Source organism: Zasmidium cellare (genome assembly GCF_010093935.1).
Source record: "Zasmidium cellare ATCC 36951 unplaced genomic scaffold M409scaffold_5, whole genome shotgun sequence".
NCBI classification, from domain to species: domain Eukaryota; kingdom Fungi; phylum Ascomycota; class Dothideomycetes; order Mycosphaerellales; family Mycosphaerellaceae; genus Zasmidium; species Zasmidium cellare.
In genome coordinates this window covers 974,051-990,303 of record NW_022986949.1, presented here as the reverse complement: position 1 = coordinate 990,303, position 16,253 = coordinate 974,051, and the positions used below count along the sequence as shown (strand labels likewise).

Below are 16,253 nucleotides of genomic sequence, written 5' to 3'. Positions count from 1 at the left end.
CACTCTAGTAGTGCCAATAGGCTGTAGTGATGAGAATGAGTATCATCGCGGCGGTCATGGGTCCGGCTTGCTCGCCCACCAACGCCTCCATTGTCAGAACAAAGCCATCACTTGCTCTTTGTTCGACGTCAACCTCGGCCCACGATGATGCCGTCTATTCTTCCGTGATCATGTTGCACGAAGTCGCAATACAGTTGATTTGGAGAAGGAATTTGGATTGTCTATTGTTCTGCCATGCCCAGACGCTCGCGGCTATGCTACGGACCCATGGAAGGCTGACTTTTCCCTTGGCATCAGATTGCGCCATCGCAAGCACTTCTTGCAACATGGAGCCAAGGCTGCTGGGCGCTGCACCTGGATAGGCGTTGGCCATCATACCAAGATGGCCGAGCCTGATCGGTGGAAGAACAGTGCAAAACAGCACGAGAAGCGCCGACGTGACCACGCTTCTCCGGGGGCATTTGCTGCGCAAGACGCCTCTGCCCAGGCTCTCGACCGAAATGCTTTTCACCTGGCACCACACACAACCACGCGACACGCGAGCCATGGCGTGGGCCGTCTCTCTTTGTGCGTTCCAGATGCGCCAATTCCCATCGCAAGATGGTGCAATGCCACTTGGCGGGCCATGAGAGATCTTGTCATAAAGAAGGCTCTTCCAGCGCCATGGAAACACAGAAGAGGGTAGGTCTTGTCTTGTTATCAAACTTTCATTCCGGTCGGGCGTCTTCTGCTACACCTGCTCAAGATGTCGTCCCCTGATCGCAAGGTCGTCTTGGCCGAGTCGCAGTCCTACGGCAGCGATGAGGAGTCTGCCGTGGAGAGAGATTGGACGGTCGAGGAGGAGGCCAAGGCGAAGCGCAAGTAAGCAGAGCATGGACAGGTGATGTAGTATAGCGGTCGTGCTGACTTGGTTGCAGGCTGGATCTGATCATCATGCCCATCCTGACCCTGGGCTTCTTCTGCTTGCGTGGGTACATATCGTAAGGCTGGCTTCGACAGTGCTGACTCTTCCCAGAGCTCGATCGTGGAAACATCGCGAACGCCCTCACCGATGACTTCCTCGAAGATGTCAACATCACCCAGGACCAGTTCAACGTCGGCCAACAAATGCTGTCCCTCGGCATCGTCCTCACTGAAATCCCATCCAACATGATCCTCTACCGCGTCGGCCCAGGCAAATGGTTGACCCTCCAGCTCTTCCTCTTCGGTCTCGTCAGCACCTTCCAGGCATGGCAGACCAACTACGCTTCCTTCATTGCTACTCGTTTCCTGCTCGGTATCACCGAATCTGGCTTCATTCCTGGTGGTCTTTGGACTTTATCCACATGGTACACTCGCCGCGAAACCGCAAAGCGAGTCATGATCTTCTACTTTGGCAACCAGTTCGGCCAGGCCTCTGCGAAGTTGCTTGCCTACGGTATTCTGCACATGCGTGGTGTATCTGGCAAACCCGGATGGTTCTGGCTGTTCGTCCTCATGGGCGCCTTCACCATGGCTTCTGGCTTCGTCTTTGGCTTCTTCTTGCCCGACTCGTTCAAGAACCCGCACAGCACGTTTGCTCCGAAGTGGAAGATCTTCAGCGAGCGAGAGCTCTACATCCTCAATCGAAGAATTCTGATCGACGACCCAGCGAAGGGGAAGAAGAAGAAGCGCATTGGGTTGTCGGCGTTCAAGAAAGCCGTTAGTTCCCTGCTTCCGATACTGATATGCTACCAGTGCTAACAAAATCACAGTTCTCCAGCTGGCGCATGTGGGTTCACTTCCTCATTACCCTCTGCAACAACGGTCCCCAACGTGGCTTCGATACCTACGCTCCATCGCTCGTCAAAGAGATGGGCTTCGACGGCTTGAAAGCCAACGCGATGGCCGCTGTTGGTCTCTTCATCCAGATTCCCGTCTCCTATTCATTCAGCTGGGTTTCAGATCACTTGTAAGCATGACCAGCGTTTCTCTGAAGAGAATGCCAAGCTAATCGTGATGATAGCAACCGACGAGGTGAAACCGTCATCGCCGGCCTCAGCATGGCCACTCTCGCCTACGTCTTCAACCGCAGCTTCACCGAAGTCAACAACCAAGGTCTGCGATACTTTGGCGTCGTCTGGACTCAAGTCTTCGGCACTTTCTCCCACCCTCTCAACATCACCTGGATGTCGCTTACCTGCACCGACTCGGAAGAACGAGCCCTCGCCATGGCCATGGTTATCATGGGAGCCAACATTGCCGGCATTTACGGAGCCCAGATCTTCCGCTCAGACGACAAGCCTCGATACCGAAGAGCGTTCGTTATTGGTATTGCTGTGTTGGCATTTGGCACGATTCTTGCCATTATCAGAAAGGTCGATGAAAAGATCAACGGACGGAAGGGCAAGCAAGACGATGACGCGAGCGAGGAGGCTTACGACGATCTGAAGCGCAACGGGTCCGTCCCTCCGAGTGACGTGCAGCCGCAGCCTGCCATGATTGGGAGTGACTTGAAGCCTGTGGTGTCTTTGACGACGAGATGATGAGGACTTTCGCATATTTCGGATAGAGTAAGAGAGGGTTGGACAGAAGGCGTGGAAAGGTTGGTATGAGATTTCGGGCACAGTCGTGAACTCTCGCTCAAGGTTCCAGTACACTCAGAACTAAATCTTACCGTACACAGTGCCAGCGACTTTGTCTCTTCTCATTAAGGTCGCTCGTTGTCGTTCCTCATGTTTGTATCCATCGTGACAATCATCCCATCATCATACTTGCGATCACTTCTCCAGAAATGCGTCAGTCTCCTCGTCCCCGTGCACAGGCTGGTACTGCTCCCTCTTCAACCACTCAGCATATCTCCTCCGAGACCTCAAGCCCGCACGAACTCCAGCAAAACCAGCTACCAGCAGCAACAGAAGGACGAAGCCCAACGGAATCCACACCTTCCAGTCAATCTCCCGCTTCACAGGAGGCCCATCATCTTTCACAACATACGCCACCGCAACCCCCATGATCGGCTCCAAAGACCCATCATTATTCACCATGGGCGCGTACTCGAACGTATCAAACGTCGCCGTGAGATTGAACTGATCGCCCGGCTGCACTCTCCCAGCATCGAGACACACAGGCATGGCTACGATATGCAACGCCCCATCTGCCGACTCGCCTTTACTTTCACCGTAAACGGGCTTGACCCCACAAAGCACCTCCCCATTCTTGAAGACCTCCACCAGAGTCCCTCCATCATGAAGATGGCTGCCGATGAACACGATCCGTCCGTGGAAGTCGGGCGTCAGCGTGGGAGAACTATACGTAAACCGTGAGTTATTCGCCGCTGGACGATCCGAGTCCCCGAACCCGCCTATATTGAGCCAGTACGGCGTGGCGAGGGCGTAGTCGGTGTAGGGAGCTATGACGTACTCCCACAGGACGGAGAGGACGACGGTCTGTTCTTCGTAGAGCATATTCATCAGCTCGCCGTAGAACGTCAGGCGGTCCGTGGAGCGGAAGTGGTATCCTACGGGGTCCTGGCTATAGTCATCCTCGTCAGCAATCCATTCGTCCAGTTGAGATGTAATCAAACTCACCCACCCCCCGTCAAATCCAACGCCGTCCTCTCATTCCCACTCGCAAAGAACGGATGCCCCTCCGTCTCGCCCTCATACGTCGTCTCCCGATCATTCACAAACACGAAATGGTGCATCCACATCCCGGTATCGGCGTCCGCGTCGCTGCCGTCGGCGTACTCTAACGCCACTTGCATGAATGTGATGAGGCAGTCTTTGCATGGCGGATCGATCTGGTCCGTGATTTCGAGCATGCCGTTGTTGGAGGCCCGGGAGGGGACGGTGTAGCGGCCATATTCGAGTTTGTGGGTTGAGGGGGTGGCGTGGGCGGTGGAGAAGGGGGTGAGGAAGAGGAGGGGGAGGAGGATGTTGGGGAGCGAAAGCATTGTGAGGAGAATGAGCGGTTATACTAGAGAGGAAGGAGATGGATTTACATCCCTGGGCGAGGAGTGCCGGTGTTATACTTATACCAGCCCTGGTTCCTTCCAGGCTTAAATCCCGGTGGACGACCGAGGATGTGTTGCGTAAGTTGTGCATGCAGCCATGAAGAAGCAGGACATCGTCTTGACCCTTTTACGCGGGTAAGGCAGAGTTTCGTCAAAAGAGGAAGATCTTGCGGGCGACTTCTTACGACGTGTGTTGGTGTATGTTGATCTGGCGTATAAAGCTGAGGAGCTGAATGCTGACTGTCGAGTTTCTGCAGCGCTTATGAAGCCTACGTCTCGCACGTTGGTGGTGTTTGTCTTGTTGTTCGTTTCCACTGCACCTGGTTGCAAGCAGAGCTTGCCTGGCTGCGAGCAACCTGACGATGGATCATGCACGATGCGTTGGAAAGCAGTCAATTGAAGCAGAATGGATACTGATATCTGCGAAAAGATAGGCACTAAGTTGCACTAGTATCTCACCAGCAGCATGGTCATCTCTGAAATCCGCGGAGCATCCTCTCTTTTGCACTCATGTCCAGTTGCAGTAGCACCACTCAAACACCGCTTTTGGTTAGAAGTGCGCGCTGAAAGAACTCACAGCTGATCGCCAGCGTACCTCTTGATTACGACTTGGACGGCACATATGCCCGAAACCACTCATGACGCTTGCTGTTAGGATGGTAGCTGCTGAAATAGTCTTCGTAGTCCTGCATCGTGTCCTGCGTCGTCTTCCACACGGCCAGTCCCCGCGGAAACCTGCGAAAGAGAGTACCGAGAGTGATGTATAGCTCAGCGTATGCAAGCGGCATTCCCACACACTGTCGAGAGCCACGGCCGAAAGGCACCATGTTGCGATCGAGACGACGAAACTCTTCAGCACCCTTCATCCAGCGTTCGGGGTCGAATTTCATGGGGTCGGGAAAGACTTCAGGGTCTCGATGCATCATCCAGCCTGACATGCTGATGGCGGTGCCGGCTGGCAGGAAGTGGTCGTAGAACGTTGAACCTGGACTCGGAACAACTCGAGGCAGGCGAGACATGACGCCGAAGGAGAGGCGAAGGCCTTCTTTGATGACGGCAGTCTGGAAATGGTCAGTAGAAGCTTCAGCAAAACTTTGGACACTACCTACCAGGTATGGCAGTCTTTCGAGGGTGATGAAGGACAGATCTTTGGTTGGGTCTGGAAAGATCTCCTCCAGCTCAGCCACCAACTTTCGATATATGCTCTGATCTCGCAGGACATTGAAGGCGGCGACTGTCATGGCGTTTCCCGTAGTATCAGCTGCTGCTACCAGCACACTGTATGCTTCGTCCTTGATTTGCCACGATGTGGGTACTTCGTATCCATCTGGCTTGTCTTCGGGAGAAAGTAGAGTCGTGAAGATGGTCTGCCTCCCAAGAACTTCGCTTCGGCTCATTCGCTCCTTGAGATCGTCTACCTGTCTCACGCATTCCATTTGCAAGCCAGTCACATATCCCAGTGGCTGAGATAGGTACGGTGCCATCCATGGCGGCGTCTTCAACGCAAGGCTCTGAAACGAAGGGAATTGCTGAAACACATAAAGCGCAGGTCCAATACCGCGAGCCATCTCACAGAATTTGGCCCCATTATCGTCGGCCTCCAGAAAGTCGTAACATCGATCAAAGGCATACTCTGAAGCAACATCCACCGACACGGCCCGAAAGATCTGATGCAGATTGACCGGCTGCCCGCTTTCGATGCCAATCTGCATGCTACGACATACTTTCCCGGCTTTTTCCTGCACGATGGATTCCAAGTCGAGCACTTTTTGCCGCGAGAACATGGGGTTCATGGCACCTCTTCGTAGACGGTGGACCTCATTCGACAAGGCGCCGAAACTGGAATACGGAGCACATAACGCATTGTAGAAGTTCGGGGACTTGGAGTACTTGCTGCCCACGTGGTATATCCGGTCATAGCTGTCGGCGTCGGCGGCGATGTGGACTTCCTCGGGCGTGATGCGAACTATGGGACCATATTGTTTGTGCAGCTTTTCAATCTGGAGGTAGAAGCGGCAATGGTAGCTCGTCTGGTACAGCTTGGTGACAGCCGGGAGGAATGGTCCGGGAATCCGGGCGAGTGGGTGGAAGAAGCGTCGGTAGATGCAGATGGAGGCGATGTAGGATGAGATGGCCGCTACCAGCACATGCCACTTGTAGGCTAGCAGGAGGCCGGTGAATGACTGATCCGTCGCTGACATCCTGGACCCAGCGCTGTGGTCGTCGACGAGGGCTCACAGTGGTGACCAGGGCATGCTCGTCTATGGATAGATAGATGCTGGGGAGAAGGAAAGAAACATCCTGACCTCCCCGCCACCCACCATTTGCTGTATTGCTATCTGCTGCTATGCACTAGTGCCCAGGCTAGAAGGTGCTAGCCGTTTGAGTTAAGCTCACGGGCCGCGCGCCCCATCCCGTCGCCTATCACATGCAAAGATCGGCATCGGTGCTGTCATTAGCGCCGGATCTGCTCGACCTGGCCCGGTTTATCGAACTCACTTCACCTCTTCCCACCTCAACACCAACACTCAACCGCGCATGGTCCAGAACGGAAATATCAGCATTCACTCACTCCCGGGTCCATCGGCGGCGTTCGTCATCTCATGGCTGACGCAGCGTCCAGCGGCGGGATAGGAGCTGCCAAAGCGCAAAATGCCTCCCAGATAGATCCATCCGTACTGACGACCGCAGAGGCTTCTGCAACACTGCCTCAAGACCTCCATGACATAGAAGATGACCCAGATGTCGACTCTGCTCTTGGTGCCGACCCGTTAGTCCTTACATGCCTCAATTTGTCCAGGGCCTCCAATGCTGACTCTGTCTCCTCCACTCCAGCGAGTCCGACACTACGTCGTTAGCTTCTACGATTCTCCGTCATAGGGAAGGTAAGCCATCATAATGATGTGACATAACTACGATTTTGAGGGTACTCCGGTAGCTTACTTACCATCTGTCTAGAATTTGGCCGGACGTATCACAAGTTTCGCGGTGAAGATAATCCATATTGGGGGCCTAACGATGAGCAGCAGAACGACCAGCTCGATATTGGCCATCATATGTTCTTGCTCCTCTTGAAGAACAAACTTTACCTGGCCCCGATCGACCCAGAAAGCTGTCGTTACGTCCTTGATCTCGGAACAGGCACTGGTATCTGGGCCATTGACTTCGCTGATGCCTACCCCAATGCAGACGTTACAGGAGTCGACTTGAGTCCCATACAGCCAAGCTGGCTCCCGCCGAATTGCCACTTTGTCATCGACGACATCACCAAGCCATGGGAAGAGCCCGAAAACCACTTCGATTTCATCCATTTGCGATGTTTGTACGGCAGCGTTGCAGACTGGCCGGGACTGTACAAACAGGCTTTCGAACATGCTGCCCCTGGAGGGTGGATTCAGTCGATGGAGATTGATATTCAATTTGCCAGCGACGATGGCACCCTTGGGCCGGATCACACGATGCTGCAGTGGTCCGATGTCTTCTTCGAAGCGGGCCAGAAAATGGGCAAGACGTTCAAGGTCGCACACAATACCGTTGCTTGGGTAGAAGATGCTGGGTTTCAAGACATACATTCTCGGTGGTTTAAAGTCCCTGTGGGAAGGTGGCCTAAAGACAAGGTAAGTCCATCGTTTTGAATATCCATCTTCAGTAGCTGACTTTTATCAATTTCTAGTCCATGAAGGAGCTCGGGATGTGGAATTTCCACTACTGCTTTGAAGGCTGTGAAGGCTGGGCGCTGTACCTGCTGACAAAAGTGCTTGGTTGGAGCATCGATGAGTGTCGGGTATTTGTTGCCAAGTTTCGCAATGCACTGAAGGACAACAAGACTCACGCCTATTACCTTGTGTAAGTGGATCGAGGAAAGTGTCAAACGCTACAAGTTCAATACCTGATTCTAAGCAGAAACGTAACCTGGGCAAGGAAACCTACGTTGCGGCAGCTCTGAGCTCGGCCAGGGTTGCGTAGCGTATGTCGACAGGATGGCCATACAACGGGCGAGCTACAAATGGACCTCTTTGGCGTCCCAATATCGATTGAAGACTCTTGGATTGTGCATTTGATCTCCTCTTGGCGCCCGCCAACAGGGTTCGGGGACATCGTGTAATATTGATAGCGTTGAGCAGCGGGCCAGCTTTTTGAAGACGCCGACGTTGCTGAAGTCTTTTCGCTTGTGCTTCATGGCTTCTGGCATAATCGTATCGTCACACCGCTTTGGAATCCTTCTTACGAAAAGACGATGACGACAGAAGAATACAGGGCATTGAGATGCCCAAGAATATCTGCAAACTAGCATGAGTAGCTAAACTTGCAGCAATCCAAATGGGATGTGAGGACTCCTCTACTGAGCCGCAATGCAAACACTGGCTTCTCCTTTCTCTGCATCTTTTCCTCCGCTGGGTCGTAAATCTATTGCTTCTTGGCTTTGACGGCCGCATTCCTTAGTCGAAATCACTCACTGCTAACTTTCACGCCAGGCTCTCCAACTCCTGGCTTTCTAGCATCGTCGGTATAACCTTTACTCTTGGTGCCTCGCAGCCGACTGTCCAATGGAGAAAATCACTATCTTGGCTCATTTCTTTTGACCGGTATGCTCCACGTGGAATGCATCGTCCGCCTCCAAAGCCTTTTGGCCAACGATCGCATCATCGATCACATCCTCTGTGCTTGGATAAGCCACCTTCCAGACGGTATGCAGAGGCCGCTCGAATAGTAAGTCCAGAGATTCCAATGATCTCCCTGCTGTCTCGGGCATGCACAAGAATGCAAACACCAGCGACAACGCACAGATGCTGGCGAAGAATATGAATGCCCCATAGCGGTCAGTCGCAGCAAGCAAGCTCGGCATGGCTCGCGAGCATCCGAAGTAGTACGCCCAATGCAGGGCCATGAAGATTGATACATTGAAGGAGCGGATCCGAGTCGGGAAGATCTCAGAGTTGATGAGGTACGGCAAGGAGAACCAGCCAATCGACCATGCCACAGCGTGAAGGTAGATTGCAACAATGGCCGCTGTGCTCGCTCGTACGAGATTTCCGTCGTCTTCAATCTCCGCTGCCGTCATTCCTGTCGTGGCTCCGAGATACCCGGCGATGAAGATTAGGGTGGCGGTTTGGAGGATGATACCAGTAAGCAAGGATCGTCGACGACCGACAAAGTCCACCACAAAGACACTGAAGATCAGAACGGAAGCGAACTTGACAACACCGTAGAGCCCAGTAGCCAGGAACGTCGTGTCGCCGCTTGCCACTCCGAGCTAGACAACTGTCAGCCTGCCGCTCTCGTGGAGCATCGAGAAGGGTCGTGGAAACTTACATAGCCAAAGATGGTCGGTGAGTACTGAGTGATGGCGTTAGCACCTGACCATTGCCCAAATGTGTGAGCCAGGAACATCAGGCTGAAGCGGCGTCTGTTCTCTGGCGTAGCCAACGTCTCCTTGAGGAGATCGAGCTGGCTGGCTCCGGCAACAGACTCAATCTCATTCTCCAGCTGGACGTCCATCGCACCGAGCTCGCCAACTAGGAGAGGATGTTCTCTTGGAAGATGGCGGATCCGCTCTAAGCTGCGAATAGCATCGCTGCGTTTGTTTACGGAGAGGAGCCATCGAGGAGATTCTGCCACGAAGAATGTTCCGACTCCCCAGATTACCGCAGGCACAATTTGAAGCGCTGTTGGGAGCTGCCATTGAGTTTGAGTCCCTGCAAAGCTCTTGGTGATGCCATAATTGAAGAAGAATCCGAAGACAACACCCAGCTGCTGGCAGGAAGCGTACTGGATCGTGATGAGGCCTCGAATGGACTTGGGGGCGATCTGAAGCAGTCAGCTACATTCCATTACTTTCCAGCTTGGATGAAGATCATGCCTCTGCAAGATAAACGCTGGGCACAATCGTCGTCCCTCCAATCCCGAAACCACTGATGATGCGGCTGACATAGAGAGCAGCAAGAGAGCCGCCGCTGAATGTCTGGCCAAAGATCCCGGCAATGTAGATCACTGTGTATATCTGTAGCGTGATCTTACGACCGAAGTGGGAGTTACACCACGTGCACTTTGATATCCATCAGCTTCACTCAAATCTCGAAGCCTGATTTTGCTTCTCACCGAAAGACACCCAAACACTGCTCCTGCCGTAGCAATTGACACGATCCAGCCTTTGGTGTCGGCGTACTCGGCCTCGGACTGGTGAGCTATGTGGAATCGCTCTTTGAATGCCGGCATCACCACGATGCTGGCGATGTTGCTTGCAGTGCTACTGGTTAGTCATTTTGCAGAGACAACAATGGTGTAGCCTGACCCTCATCAAACCCTTTCGCGACGCCGCTAAAACTGATGATTGCACAGCAAAAGAATAGGTACCAGTTGAATATTTCTTTTGGGCTTTCTTTGATCGCTTGTCTCGCGGTAGAGATCAGGTGCGTCTTTGCCATGATGCCGACAGAGCAAGGGGTTGGTCTTGTGAATACCTGCGACCTGGCGGTCCCCGACACACTTTTTTATGTGGAAATGCCCCGTGCCGCTGTGCTCCTTCTCCACAGCCTCTTGTGGAGAAAATGGGGAGCTTGGGGTGAGAATGGATTCGAGTAAGCGACCAAAGGGGGTTGATCGGACAGCTGCCGTCGGACAGAGTCCGAACAGCTTTTATACAGGCATGGCGTGGTGGGTAGAACGCTCATGGACTTTCAAAAACCCGTTCAATGATGCTGTCCATCGGCCGCAGACGAACGTTTGTTGTCTCGAAACTGCCGAATTATCGTTGACATCGACATGGGACTCATCTCACTGCCATACCTCTCCACTCTACCCACTATTGTTACTCTGACGCTGCGGTCTTCCATTGCCTCACTCCAGCACAGTGCCATTCCACTTTTTGTATGTTACCCTTCAAGCTGTCGGTAATGAAGATGGTCTTACCATCAGGGCCACCGAATGTACAATTCGTAAGATTCATCCCGTCTGCGCTCGCAATCCGAGCCTTAGGCATCCCATGCTTGTCGACCACGAAAACGGAAGCAAGACTCGGATGACAGACAAACAGACTGCCTTCCTCGTCCACAGCCAAGCCGTCCGGCCCCGCATTGCCAAATGATCTGAAGAAGACACCAACTTTAGAAGTTGACCCATCTTTGTGAAGCGGCAGTCTCCAGACCTCGTTCGAGCGAGTCATGGCGACGTAAAGGAATTGCTCATCAGGCGACAGGACCAGGCCATTGGGTGAGATGCCGTTCGATACGAGTACATCGAGCTTTCCGTCGGAACAGAGACGGTACACCTTGCCAGTCTGATCAACCATCGACGTTTGTCCTTGGTCGGTGAAGTAGATATTATCCTTGGAGTCGACAATGACATCGTTGGGGCCTTTGAATCTCTCGAGATTTCTTCGGGTTAGAAGCGGAGATATCTCATTCGCGGCGGGATTGAACAGCAACATTCCCCGGTGCGAATATCAGCCAAGTCTTTCCCCTGCCTTCTTATGGAGAAACAGCATACCTGCTTATAATCTGCGACGACGAATTTGCCGTCCCGCCTAATGGCCATGCCGTTTGGCTCGCCATCGTACTTGACACATTCAGTCCCCTGACGGTTGGAGTCGAATCTCAGAATGCGACCATGAGGAATGTCAGTGACCCAGACATTGCCTTTGTCATCGGCTGTTGGGCCTTCGAGGAAAATGTTCTCATAGCCTCCTGCAAAACCGCCTCTCCACTCGCTTTCGTCGCTGCATCGAAGATTTTTGGGCACAGTCAGATACAACTCTGCCTTGATCGTGGGTGGTGGATGAAAGAAGTTCATGTTTGGTGCTTGAGTGGCGGCTGTAACAATAGAGTCGCTTCTGCTTGATAGCGTAGACTGCGAAAAGATTGGTTGGAAAGGGGAGTCCGCCGGATCGGACCCGATGCGCTTCCTGAGTCCGAGCATTGCGCCCTGTGGGGAGTGCAAAAGATGGAACACGACGGTATAAGTCTGGGGCTTGAAGTAGTGAGTAGGGCTGGCGAACTGAACTGGAGTCCTAACTCTGGCCGTTCGGACATTCGGAACAGTTTCAATGCGCCTGAGGCGTAGTGGTTCACGACATACGGAACACACAGCCTGATTACCCTAGAAGCCGGCTCGAGAGCTTCCAAGTCCGCAGTTGGCCTGCTGTAACAGTTTCTCTGGATCAAAAAGGAGTTTGAGCACTTGCTAAGCATTCTCGAAGAACTATGCAACGCTCGAGGTTTCAATATTGCATGTACGGAATCGCCAAACCAGATCCATAATCAAGCTCGAAAACTTCACATGATACGAGTATCGAGATTGATGAGCCCATCCCAGCAGTGTGGATCGAGGAACAAATCGTCGACAAGATTCTGTGGCCAAAGCAATTCAAACTCTGAGAAGTCGAATACGGGATCGGTTGATCTCCCCGTCATCGGCCTGCATTCGCTGATAGAGTCGTTTGGAATAGATTGTGTGCCTTCTTGGCGAGTTTGGTGAGGCGTAATGACATTGCTGTTATTTTCGACGGGCAAGCTGATTCCATGTCTCGAGAGCACATCGCGCAGTGCATGGAGGAAGTGCCAGGCAGTCTGATTCGTGCTTTTCGTCTCGGCTACGATCTGCATAGCGTCGCGGACTTCAACCAGCCGCGTGCGATCGTTGGGGTTGTTGATGCAGAGATCCATGACCAACACCATAGCGGCGTAGAACACAAAGCGGTACAAGCCCAACAATGGCAAGGTCGAGGAGATCTGCCAGCTACTATCATCCAGAAACACTCGCCGGACTTCCAGCAGTTTCTGAGCGGACTCAAGGCAGGCATATCGTGAGAAAGCATAGCGTGGGTTGATTTTGTGTCGTATTAAGAAAGGCAAGTGAAACTTGCATCGTCGAACGGATATCATGAGGTTGGCGAGAGCTCGCTGAAGGCCGATTTGACTGCCACCCCTGTCGCCAAATTCGCGCTTGATGGTCTCAGGACCGACGTCGAGCTGCAAAAACCGTGGGAGGCTGGTAGTAAGAGCACAAAATTTGCCATCGAGCTCATAGACTTTGTCGTAAGGCACCGCCTCTGGCTGTTGCATGATCATACTATCGACTGCTTCTCGGCAGACCTCTGCGAGCCTGATGCGGAGAAAGTAGTACGCCATGGGGGTGGCTGCATCATTCGACCGTTCAAAGTCGAGATCGCGGGTAAAGAAGTCGTCCGTGTTCAGATTCCGTGGCTTCTTTACTCGCATTTGTTGTGGGATGACCGAGTATACACCCTGAGTTGGACCACTGTCGAAGGCCAGAAGCCAGTCTGTGCAAGCAATGTACCACCAGAGCTTTCTGCCTGTCTCGATCTCGATGACAGCCGCTTGGTCGAGGTCAATTGGTTTAGACTGGACAGCGTCGATCATGTGCAAGCGGAGCTCACGAGCCATGGCCAGTGCAGTCGATTGTAGTAGTCGCAGTCGCATGGAGAAACCTTCCATGTGATATTCAAGAAAGACTAGCAAGGTGGCAGCTTGAACGGCTTCCATCGTAGCCGTGGTTGAATCTCGCGCATAGTTCATTGCGTCCATTGCTTGTTGGGCAAGGACAGTGGAGACTTTCGCAGCAAGTTCGACATCTTGAAATAACCCATTTCGCTGATAAGTATCCCAGAACCCGATATGGGCACTCATTGCCAGTAGCAATGCAATGAGTCCTTGTTGTGAGCCTGGTCGAGGACCTCGGCTTTGCTCGTAGAGAAGCTGCACTTTTGCACGCACCGTTGGAATGTGCATAACCTGCTGTGCCGACTCCAGTTTCTCCTCGTACAGATCAATCACTCGAAGAGCAAAGTCTCGAGGGGGAAGTAAAATGCGCTTCGTGTTCTTCGGCTGATGATATTGCGGCACATCTGGCAAGAGACGGCATCCTGTCTTCCAACGTACTCGCATCCAGCGTCGGGATGTGCAGCTCGAACACGGCTTTCGTTGGTCGCATTTCAGCTTTCGGGCACGGCACATGTGGCAAGCCACTTGATTCTGCCGTCGTCGCTCGTTTCGTTCTGGAGCCATCGTGATACTCAGATGTTGAGCTTTAGCCACGGCGGCCAACAGGAAAGCGATTCAAGGAAACGAGGAGTGAGCTGAAGAGCTGAGGAAGGTTGGGTCGAATGTGTGGAAAGCGTTCCGGAGAGCTCCACGGACACTCCCCGAAGGAAGCATCCATTGGCGGACTGCCCGCAGCCTTGCCACATCGCTGGAATTGGGCGATGATGATCTACAATCGAGGTTCTGTTCCAATCAGCAAGCCGGTATAATTGTCGACCAATGTTGTGGCGTATTCAACGCTTCGCGGACAGTCCGCTGTGGCCGCGCAGTCTTTGCCTCCAATACTTATATGCTACCAGCAAGCAAAGCTCTTACTCTCTCCTATGCCAGTTTCCCATCTACCACCGACATAAACAACTCAACGCAGACCCTTAGCATGGAGTCGAAAGAAAGACGACTACAAGATACACATCCGGAAGGGCCACATTCCGAGTGGACATAAGTTGATTTGATACTTTCTATGTACATATCGATATCATCAAGAGACACTCACACAGCGCAGGTCTCGCGGGATAATTGTCGTATGCGGCTCGGCCATGGCCTATTTAACTACGGCATCATCAAGCTCCCTCGAACCAAGCAGGCTGTCAAGCTAATAGTATGATCAGGTCGGCTTCATCAACGCTTTCGGCGTGTTACAAGGGTATTACCAATCTGATATCCTACGAAACGAATCACCATTTCGAATCTCGTGGATTGGCTCCTTCAACACGTTCGCCATCTTCCTCTTCGCTGCCCCAGTCGGCATTCTGGCTGACAAGATTGGCCCAACAGTATGTTGTATTGTCACGCTGGACTGGTATTCTTTTCGTACGACTAACTGACCTTTGGCATAGATCCCAATGATCCTCGGATCGGTCTTCTTACTTCTGGCTCTCTTCATGATCGCATTATGCAAGCAGTACTGGCAATTCTTCCTTGCACAGGGTCTCCTCCTGGGTATGGGCATGTCATTCATCGCAGTTCCAGCCTAGGGTGCGGTGCCCAGATTCTTTACTCGAAACCTGGCAGTTGCGAGCGGTATCTTTGTCGCAGGATCTTCCCTTGGGGTGTCATCTGGCCAATCGTCATGGACCAGTTCTTCCTCAAGACCTCACTTGGATTCGGTTGGTCCATACGAATAGTTGCTTTTATGATGATTCCTCTTCGTGCCATTGCCGTCTTGGCCACCAGGCTCCCGGCTACATCCACCAAGTTGAAAGAAGGAACTCAAATGGAAACCAGCGAGGAAGGACCTATGATGGATAGGTCATTCCTGAAGCAGCCGCCCTTTATACTCTTGTGTGTCGGCCTGGCCCTGTGTTCCTTCGGATTCTTTACGTCATTCTTTTACACTTCCAGCTACGCCATTACCCGTGGCATGTCACAGGGGTTGTCGTTTTATACGTTGGCTACTATCAATGCGGGGTCCGCATTCGGTAAAGTATTGCCTGGGTTCGTTGCTGATCGCTGGGGAAAGTTCAACATTCTGAGCTGCTCAGCTGCCGCAGCAAGTATCGTCGCTTTCTGCTGGACATCTGCTACTTCAACGGCAGGTATCTTTGTTTGGGCAGGCATTTATGGATTTGCTTCTGGAGTACATGAAACCCCGTCTTTTGTAATGTGCGAACTGACATATCGTCGACAGGGCATTTTGAGCTTGGAGATTGCTGCTGCCACCTCTCTGGCGCCGAAAGATAAGGTCTCAACAGCTCTCGGCGTGTGTTTTGGCTCCACGGCATTGGCGTAAGTTTGACTGGGCAGAAGAAGACCTCAACATGGGGACGTGCTGACTTTGACGGCATCAGGCAATTATTCGGTCCCCCAATTAGCGGCCAAATCTTGACACATGGCTACACTCCAGTTTCCATCTGGTGTGGGGCAGTGCTAATTGCTGGATTTGTCGCTCTCTTGGCAGCCCGACTGTGTCTGGACCACAGAGTTACGGCTAGGGACTAGATGGCAATGTCTCTCAAGGTCCACCTGCAGCAGAGACGCTCTACTGATTAGCAACTCCAATATGGGCAGTGCAGGCAAGAAGGGCCGATCTTGAAAAGAAATTTGCCGCTACTTGGTCCAACCGAGAGGCATGCGGCCGCATAAAAGTTGCAGCCTTGTCAAGCGGAAGGTGCGGCCGCAATTCGACGCGCGCATTTCACTTTCGCACATCAGAACTTCATTCACCTCAGTTTCCGCCTCTACTTTCACATCATCGAGACTTGCAAAACTTTATCTTCACATTC

General features: G+C 52.6%; 8 protein-coding genes across 8 annotated transcripts; 3 read left to right on the top strand and 5 right to left on the bottom strand.

Moving 5' to 3' along the window:
• Positions 1–745: 745 nt before the first annotated feature.
• M409DRAFT_63785 (uncharacterized protein) lies at positions 746–2,504 on the top strand (the record flags this gene model as incomplete). Its single annotated transcript, XM_033815764.1, has 5 exons — positions 746–861; positions 918–967; positions 1,016–1,680; positions 1,734–1,930; positions 1,985–2,504. 5 exons carry the CDS (start codon positions 746–748, stop codon positions 2,502–2,504), a joined length of 1,548 nt encoding a protein of 515 aa, XP_033672453.1.
• A 234-nt stretch (positions 2,505–2,738) lies between these two features.
• M409DRAFT_18675 (uncharacterized protein) lies at positions 2,739–3,913 on the bottom strand (the record flags this gene model as incomplete). Its single annotated transcript, XM_033804604.1, has 2 exons — positions 2,739–3,492; positions 3,549–3,913. 2 exons carry the CDS (start codon positions 3,911–3,913, stop codon positions 2,739–2,741), a joined length of 1,119 nt encoding a protein of 372 aa, XP_033672452.1.
• Positions 3,914–4,575: 662 nt separating this feature from the next.
• Positions 4,576–6,174, bottom strand: M409DRAFT_18674 (uncharacterized protein; the record flags this gene model as incomplete). Its single annotated transcript, XM_033804603.1, has 2 exons — positions 4,576–5,034; positions 5,083–6,174. The coding sequence occupies 2 exons, from the start codon at positions 6,172–6,174 to the stop codon at positions 4,576–4,578; spliced, it is 1,551 nt and encodes a 516-aa protein (XP_033672451.1).
• A 402-nt stretch (positions 6,175–6,576) lies between these two features.
• M409DRAFT_63782 (uncharacterized protein) lies at positions 6,577–7,823 on the top strand (the record flags this gene model as incomplete). Its single annotated transcript, XM_033815763.1, has 4 exons — positions 6,577–6,743; positions 6,809–6,858; positions 6,932–7,590; positions 7,647–7,823. 4 exons carry the CDS (start codon positions 6,577–6,579, stop codon positions 7,821–7,823), a joined length of 1,053 nt encoding a protein of 350 aa, XP_033672450.1.
• A 32-nt stretch (positions 7,824–7,855) lies between these two features.
• Positions 7,856–10,398, bottom strand: M409DRAFT_63781 (uncharacterized protein; the record flags this gene model as incomplete). Its single annotated transcript, XM_033815762.1, has 6 exons — positions 7,856–7,868; positions 8,566–9,227; positions 9,287–9,781; positions 9,834–10,019; positions 10,073–10,220; positions 10,277–10,398. The coding sequence occupies 6 exons, from the start codon at positions 10,396–10,398 to the stop codon at positions 7,856–7,858; spliced, it is 1,626 nt and encodes a 541-aa protein (XP_033672449.1).
• Positions 10,399–10,781: 383 nt separating this feature from the next.
• M409DRAFT_63780 (uncharacterized protein) lies at positions 10,782–11,761 on the bottom strand (the record flags this gene model as incomplete). Its single annotated transcript, XM_033815761.1, has 2 exons — positions 10,782–11,369; positions 11,459–11,761. 2 exons carry the CDS (start codon positions 11,759–11,761, stop codon positions 10,782–10,784), a joined length of 891 nt encoding a protein of 296 aa, XP_033672448.1.
• A 482-nt stretch (positions 11,762–12,243) lies between these two features.
• M409DRAFT_18671 (uncharacterized protein) lies at positions 12,244–13,995 on the bottom strand (the record flags this gene model as incomplete). The annotated part of the gene is made up of 1 exon (XM_033804602.1): positions 12,244–13,995. The coding sequence occupies one exon, from the start codon at positions 13,993–13,995 to the stop codon at positions 12,244–12,246; it is 1,752 nt and encodes a 583-aa protein (XP_033672447.1).
• A 98-nt stretch (positions 13,996–14,093) lies between these two features.
• M409DRAFT_63791 (uncharacterized protein) lies at positions 14,094–15,969 on the top strand (the record flags this gene model as incomplete). Its single annotated transcript, XM_033815769.1, has 6 exons — positions 14,094–14,234; positions 14,640–14,804; positions 14,868–14,980; positions 15,067–15,607; positions 15,659–15,756; positions 15,819–15,969. The coding sequence occupies 6 exons, from the start codon at positions 14,094–14,096 to the stop codon at positions 15,967–15,969; spliced, it is 1,209 nt and encodes a 402-aa protein (XP_033672446.1).
• Positions 15,970–16,253: the final 284 nt, after the last annotated feature.